General features: G+C 47.4%; 1 protein-coding gene across 1 annotated transcript; it reads left to right on the top strand.

Annotated features, from left to right (window-relative positions):
* Positions 1–708: 708 nt before the first annotated feature.
* Positions 709–5,867, top strand: LOC128794710 (ly6/PLAUR domain-containing protein 2-like). Its single transcript, XM_053954874.1, has 3 exons — positions 709–920; positions 4,394–4,513; positions 5,109–5,867. Exons 1-3 carry the CDS (start codon positions 860–862, stop codon positions 5,318–5,320), a joined length of 393 nt encoding a protein of 130 aa, XP_053810849.1. The 5' UTR covers positions 709–859; the 3' UTR covers positions 5,321–5,867.
* Positions 5,868–7,297: the final 1,430 nt, after the last annotated feature.

Below are 7,297 nucleotides of genomic sequence, written 5' to 3'. Positions count from 1 at the left end.
CTGGCCTGAGGTGCAGAAAAATCCAACAAGTGCCTGGGGAAGCAGGGTTCGAATGAGAAAGGTGTTTGGGAAGCAAAAAGGTCTTGAGCTTGCAACCACGTTTGGAGAGGGTTGGCTCAGAGCAGAGGGACTTCTCCATTCCATCCTTTCTTGGGATAAAGAGCCTGAGAGTTTCCTTTGGCCCAAGCTTTTGGGTCCTGGTCCTGTTTTTTTCCTAGTGCTCCATGCTTTTTCCAGTGAGTGAGTGAATGAAAGTCAGGTTTCCACTTCTAGACCAGGCTGGACAAGGCTTGGAGCAACCTGGTCTAGTGGAAGTTGTCCCTGCCCATGCAGAGGGTTTGGAATGAGATGATCCCTTCCAATCCTAACCATTCCATGATTCTTCTCCTCCTGATAAACTCTGGACCCCACTGAAGGTGAAAACACAGAGGAGAAATACCCATGAGGTTCAATTCCTTGGTGTTCACACCCACCAAGGCATTTTTACCCAGGATTTCCTGAAACCACTCCAAAAAAGGAGAGGAAATATCCCCAAGCTGCAAGACAAGACCTGGGCACCAGGATTACTTAACAGCCCGGGCCTTCCACATCCTGCTTGGACTCAAAACACCAGGCTTAACAAATCCCAGCCATTGTCCACCCTGCAAAACCGAATTTTCTTCTCCAAGGAACATGAAAAGACATGACGGAGTAGCAAGAGGTGGGGCCTGCTTTGGAGCTCCTTCAGTTCATTTATAGCTCAAGGAGAGTCGTTTTTCCAGTAGATTTGGATCTGGGGACGGAATCGGTGCATGGCAAATCACCGGGACGTGTGACATCGGTGAAGAGTAGTGACAACCCAGTAGCCAGACAGCGAGGGATGTGCAAGATGAAGGTGTTTCTGTCTCTTCTGTTGGCTGCTGCCACTTGCATGGATTTGGGTGAGTTCCTACTCAGATTTATCCAGACTCCTTCAGGAGATAAAGTGTGATGGGATAGGATGCTCCCTGTTCCCTCTGAAAGCTGTGTCTCTGACTTTAGGCAGTTGTCAGGAAAAAAAATCTGTCTTTGGAATATTTCCATATGTTCAGAATGGTGCTGGTGTCATTGGGATTGTCAGGTCAGGCTCTTTAGGAAGTTTCACAAGGCAGAGTGTGATTAAACCATGTCATGCCTTTAATGCAAATTCCCACTCTCACTTTTTCCATGATCGTGCTCTATCTCACTCTCTCTCTTTTTTAACATTATTTTTAACTTTCTGCACCTTTTTTGATACTTAGCCCTGGATGTCAGTTCCATGCAGCGTGTGTGGGAGCTCTCCAAAAATGTTACATGTGGGATTTATCCAATTTTAGCTGTTAGAAATAGGAAAGATGGGCTGGGACACTGCTGGAGGCCCAGGCACTCCAGGGCTGATTATCATAGAATCATGGAATGGTTTGGGTTAGGAGGGACCTTAAAGATCAAAGTGAGGCACTGGAACAGACTACCCCAAAAAGCTGTGGATGGTCATTCCTGGAAGTGTCCAAGGCCAGGTTGGGCTGGGCTTGGAGCAACCTGGTCCAGTGGAAGCTGTTGCTGCCCATGGCAGGGGGTGGAATTCCATGATCATACCCTTCCAACCCAAACCATTCTGTGATTCCATTCCATGATTCCATGATCCTCCCTCCATCCTTTCTGTCCCTCGTTTCTACCACCACACCAATTTCTTGGACGAAAACTGATGATCCCAAGCTTCGTTGGCGTTCTCCTGGATGTCCAAGGTAATTAATGAGCAGGATCAGTCGAGGATCTGTGACTGTTCATTGGGATATTCTCAGATCCAGACAGTGCCAGGTCTGATTTTATCTGTGCCTGTCTATGGAGCTATGTCAGGATTCTTTAACCCCTGTTTATTTCCTTCTTTTGCAAGGACATTTTCGGTTCTTCCCTCCTTGCTGAGCAGACTCTGCAGGGGAGAAACAGGTGGTGGCTTGTTTGGTTTTCTTTTCAGAGAGGAACACAAATCCTGTGGGTTGGATTTGTCCAGCATCCTGAAATGTGAGATTAAGAGCGATGCTTCCTCCTAAAGATGAGTTTCACAACTGTCAGAGGTGAATTAGTGCAAACAAAGCACCAGGTCATGATGGGCAAAGCAAGAGAATAAAGTTTGCTTTAGCAGGAAAATTGCTGTGTTTGTTTAAAAAGGGCTTTTTCTGGCTCATTAGTTGGGATGGTGTCTGTTTTCACAGGGTGACTTGTTTGCCTGAGCCTGCTTGTCACATCCCATTGGAGCTGTGCTGGGAGAAGATGAATAATTTCTCCTTTTTAGTGAGGTTTTAAGGAATTTCAGCAGGAATGTCACACACACAGGGTGACAAGGGCTTCCCAGACTGAAGAGGGGCTGTTGGGGTGTGATGGCACCAAAATACATCAGTGTGGTTGTAACACACACTTTGAGGTGTCTGCTGGGGAGTGGAAGAGAGCACCTAGAGGAGAGGACGCAGATCAAGTGTTGGGTTCCTCAGAAAAACTCGCAGAGAGGAAAATACCCTGAAACACTTGTCAAAAAATGGTTTTTTTTGGTGATAGCACCAGACACTGTTTTGATTTGATATCTTTAGCTTGGAGTGCTCTGTGTCACAAAAATCTGGGTTCTTCAGTGGTTTTCTCCAAAGTTGCTCCACCTCAGAAGACTTTAGGCACTGAAAGATTTGGACTGTGGTTATCCTGTGAGAAACACCCGCAGCTCTCAAGAGCTTTACTGCTTAACAGGGATGAGGAATGTCTCTGAAGTAGTGAGGGAGAAGGCAGGAGGAGCTGGCTCAGGATGGATTTGGAGTCGTGAGTAACAAATTTTCTGTCTGTGATCTCTGCCTAGAGCAGAACTTGTCACACGCAATCCATTCATGGTGCTGCTGTCTGGTTTAATTGTCCTCTGTGAGGGTGGTGAGGTCCTGGCACAGGTTTTCCCAGAGAAGCTGTGGCTGCTCCATCCCTGGAAGTGTCCAAGGCCAGGCTGGACAGGCTTTGGAGCAACCTGGGATAGTGGAAGGTGTCCCTGCTCATGGGCAGGGGTCTGGAACTGGAAGGTTTTAAGGTCCCTTCCAACCCAAACTGTTCCACGATTTAAAATAACCCCTCACAAACGTTCTTCTCACAAACCCAGAATCTCAGCACAAGGGGGAGGGCTGTCCTCAGTTTGTTTTCAGTTTGATGGAGGCAAATTCCTTCTGTCTGGGACACCCTCCCAGCCTTTGGGGAGAGCTGGCAGAGTGGACAGCACCAGAGGAAATTCTCACTGCTGCAACTCATGCCCAGGTCTGACTTTTCTGTGTCGGATCCTTCACCAAGGGGACAAACCCGACAAAGCTGACAAATTTCTGTGATAAAGTGACTGACCTGGTAGACAAGGGATGAGCTGTGGATATTTTCTACCTGGACTTCAGGAAGGACTTTGATGCTCTCTCCTGTAAGATCGTGGAATCAGGGAATGATTTGGTTTGGAAAGGACCTACAGATCATCCAGTTCCACCCCCTGCCACGGTAGGGACACCTTCCACTATCCCAAGTTCCTCCAAGTCCTGTCCAACCTGGCCTTGGACACTTCCAGGGATGGGAGGTGCACAACCCCTTTAGGAAACCTGTTCCAAAATCCTGATGGAGAAGCAGTTGCGGCATGGGCTGGGTGGACATTTCTCTTCTGAGGAAAAGCTGGGACTTCTCAGGCCGGAGAAGTGAAGGTTCAAATTGGGAAACTTATAAATGTCTGTAAATTCCTGAAGGGAGAGAGCAAAGACGACGGAGCCAGGCTCCTTTCAGTGATTCCCAGTGCCAGGACCAGGCAAAGGACACAAACTGAAACACAGGAAACATCAGGAAACACTTTATGACTGTCAGGTTGACTGAGCACTGGCAGAGGTTTCCCTGGGGAAGTTGGCAGAATCCCCACCATTGGAGATATTAAAACCCCACCTGGAGACAGTCCTGAATTAGAGGCTTTAGGTGGTCCTGCTTGAGGGCAGGGATTGGGCTGGTGGAGCTCCAGAGGCCCCTTCCAACCTCCCCCATTCTGTGATTCTGGAAGTTTGGGAGTCAGGGATCTCTTTCTGATGCTCTACTAAAGTAAAGGAGAGATGTAGATCAAAAAAAACCAGAGAAATAAATCAGCCCAAGCTCTTTCCTGTGTCATGGGGTCTCCTGTGTGTGTGGCTCTGTCTTATTTGGCTCATCACAAGGGGTCTGAACCCGACCTGAGGCTGTGCTTTGACCACCAGACCTTTGTGCTTCTCATTCCCATCAGTCCAAACACGTCCTATTATTCCATTCCCATTCTCAGCATGATTATTTTGGAAAATCCCTCCCAAGAGATACCTGGACAGGATCCACACTGAAGCCACCCTCAAGTTTTCCATCCTGTTTTCCCTCCTCACAGGACACTCCTTGCAGTGTTACACGTGCAAGGATTTGACCCCAGTTGAGGAGTGCCAGACAATCGAGAACTGCACAGAGACTGAGAACATATGCAAGACTACAATCTATTCCCGGGAGGATGGTAAGGACAATTCCTTCTTTATCCATACTTTTAAACAGGATATCAGTATTTTGACAGTGCTGGTGTGGAGACCAGTTCCTCTTTCCACTTAAAAAGTGGAGAAGAACTCCCATGGGAGCTCCAGCTCTCCTGCTGTTGTGGGAAGCTGTGTTTGTGTGAGGGAATATTCGGTGAATGCAAGCTCCTGGTTAATGCTCAGAAATGAGATTTTAACTTTTGCAGGGTCATGTGGTGATAGGAAAACAGGGAATGGCTTTAAACCTAAAGAGGGTGAGTTTAGATTGGATATTAGGAAGAAATTGCTCCCTGTGAGGGTGGGGAGGCCCTGGCAGAGGTTTCCCAGAGAAGCTGTAGTGCCCCATCCTTGGAAGTGTCCAAGGCCACATTGGGCAGAGCTTGGAGCAATCTGGGATAGTGGAAGGTTTCCCATGGCAGAGAGGTTGGAATTCGACAATCTTTATTTCCTTTCCAACTCAAACCATTCTACAATTCCATGACGCCAACTCCTGGCCATCAGAAGACAAAAGACAATGGCGATGCTCACCCCTGCTTTTCCCATTCCTAACTGCGCCTGCTTTTTTTTTCTTTGCCACAGTTTATCCCGCCCCGGAAGTCTCGACTGTCACCAAGATGTGCTCCTCTGTCTGCGAACCTTCCGACGTGGATGGCATTGGGATGACACATCCTGTCAGCTGCTGCTACTTCGACCTGTGCAACTTCGATGGCGCAGCAAGTTTGGGGATCAGCGTTGTGCCAGTTGGGATCCTGGCAAGTTCCCTCTGTGCCTTTTTCTGGACTAGACTGTGAGGGCATTTATTCCAAAAATGCCATGAAGAAAATAACCCCCCACCAGCCCAGCTTTCCATGTGGATGCCTCATGAACAACACTCAACAGCTCCCAAAAACTGTTTGGTTTTTGGTTTTTTATTTTTTTTTTTAATATCCACACTTTTCCCACAAGTAAGAGAGAAGCAAAACTCAGGAAGGCCCAACTGAATGTTTTAATTGATTTTTCAACAACTGCCCCAAAATTAACTGTGGAGTTTCTTTGCTGTGCTGGTCTGGTTGGGTTTGAAGTAAAAAAAAAAATCAAACGCGTGAAGTATATTTAAGGCAAGAAATCTTGAGAAAAGCCTTCCCTATCTCCTTAGAGCAGGTTCTCTCCACCCCACCATTTTCTGCTGTTCTTCCTAGATTTCCTTCTTTGTACCCAAAAAATTAAGGAGACATTTCTGTGTCCAAAATATGAGGCAGGAGACTGAACTTCCCATGCCAATGATCTGTTCCAGGGAGGTTAAATTCTCATGTTCTCTGTACCCTTTTGAGCAGAATAAAAAAAGAATCTTGTGTTAAAGCGGTTGTAATCACATTTAATTTTCCTTTTTTTTTTTTTTTTTATTTCCAAACTCTATCTTTCAGTATTGTTTAGCAGTTAACAGGGTTGGGTTTTGGGGTCAGTCGCACAGCAGATGGATGAGACATTTCCCATTATCCCTCACTGGAAGTGACTTTCCATCAACATTTCTTCCATCAACTCTCCTTGTACAAATCCGTCTTTACTGGGAATAAAAATCTACCTTTACTGTACAAATCTATCTTTACTGAATTTTCCCTGAATTCCTTGTGTATTGCTCCAGGCTCCTGCATTTTGATCCCTCCTGCTCTGGTTCTGCATTCTCCCATAATCCCATTTCCAAGGTCCAGCAAAAATATCCTCCTCCAATTATCACCCTGCTCCTGATATTTGGGATAATCAATCCAAATGTGATATTAACTCTTCCATGTGGCTTCCAAGAGAGGTGGCAAAATTCCCATCCTTGGGAAGATTCCATGGCCTAGATGGATGAAGTCCTGAGAAACCTGGGCTGACCTCAAAATTGGGAGCTTGGATCAGGAACTTGGATTAGGAACATTTTGAGGTTGCCTTTCCAACCTGAACACCCTGTAAATCATTATTCCAATGGGATCACTGGAACACAAAAGACATCATTTCCAGGCATTCTACAAGGAACACACACTGGGAAGAAATTCTTCACTGGGAGAATGACGAAGCCCTGGCACAACTTGCCCAGAGAAGCTGCGGCTGCCTCATCCCTGGAAGTGTCCAAGGCCAGGCTGGACAGGGCTTGGATCAATCTGGGATAGTGGAAGCTGTCCCTACCCATGGCTGGGGGCTGGAATGAGATGATCTTGAGGGTCCCTTTCAACCCAAGCCGTTCCGTGATTCCATGAATCTCTGAAAGCTCCTTGGTGGGGATTTCTCCAGCTCTGCCGAAGCCACAGATCCTGGAGCCAAGTGGGTTGACCCCAGAGGTGCCACCTGGGACAAAATCAGGAAGTCCCAACACTTGCCCCGCGATTTCATTTGGGGTAAGCGGTGAAACGGTTTTCAATTTCCTCCCTTGTTTCAATTTCCTTTGTCCTTCAGCCCTCCCATTTATGACTCCCTTGAACCACTGAGATTTTTTTTTTTTTGAGGTCCACACCCTCCAAAAAATCATCAGGCACGGCTGATTGCAGCCATCTCTCAGGTGGCTGAACTGGAGCGGCTCTGTAGCCGTCATGGCATTGAGGAGCCGCGTGCGGAGGAGCTGATCCTCCCCTCCCTTCATGGCCGCGGATGCTTCACCCCTTTGATCCCCGCCCAGTTTGGCAGCGTGTTTCCCACATTCCGGCTGTTCCCTGCAGAGATCATGGCTGTGGGGGAGATCTGGTCTGAAAGGCAGAAAATCTGTGTGGGTGAGGCTTCGGAGTCGCTCCCCCCGGTGTGAAGCGGAGCTCTCC

The sequence above is a fragment of the Vidua chalybeata genome, chromosome 1 (genome assembly GCF_026979565.1).
Source record: "Vidua chalybeata isolate OUT-0048 chromosome 1, bVidCha1 merged haplotype, whole genome shotgun sequence".
Taxonomy (NCBI): Eukaryota; Metazoa; Chordata; class Aves; order Passeriformes; family Viduidae; genus Vidua; species Vidua chalybeata.
Note: the sequence above shows the minus strand (reverse complement) of the source record. Positions and strands in the feature narration are given on the sequence as shown.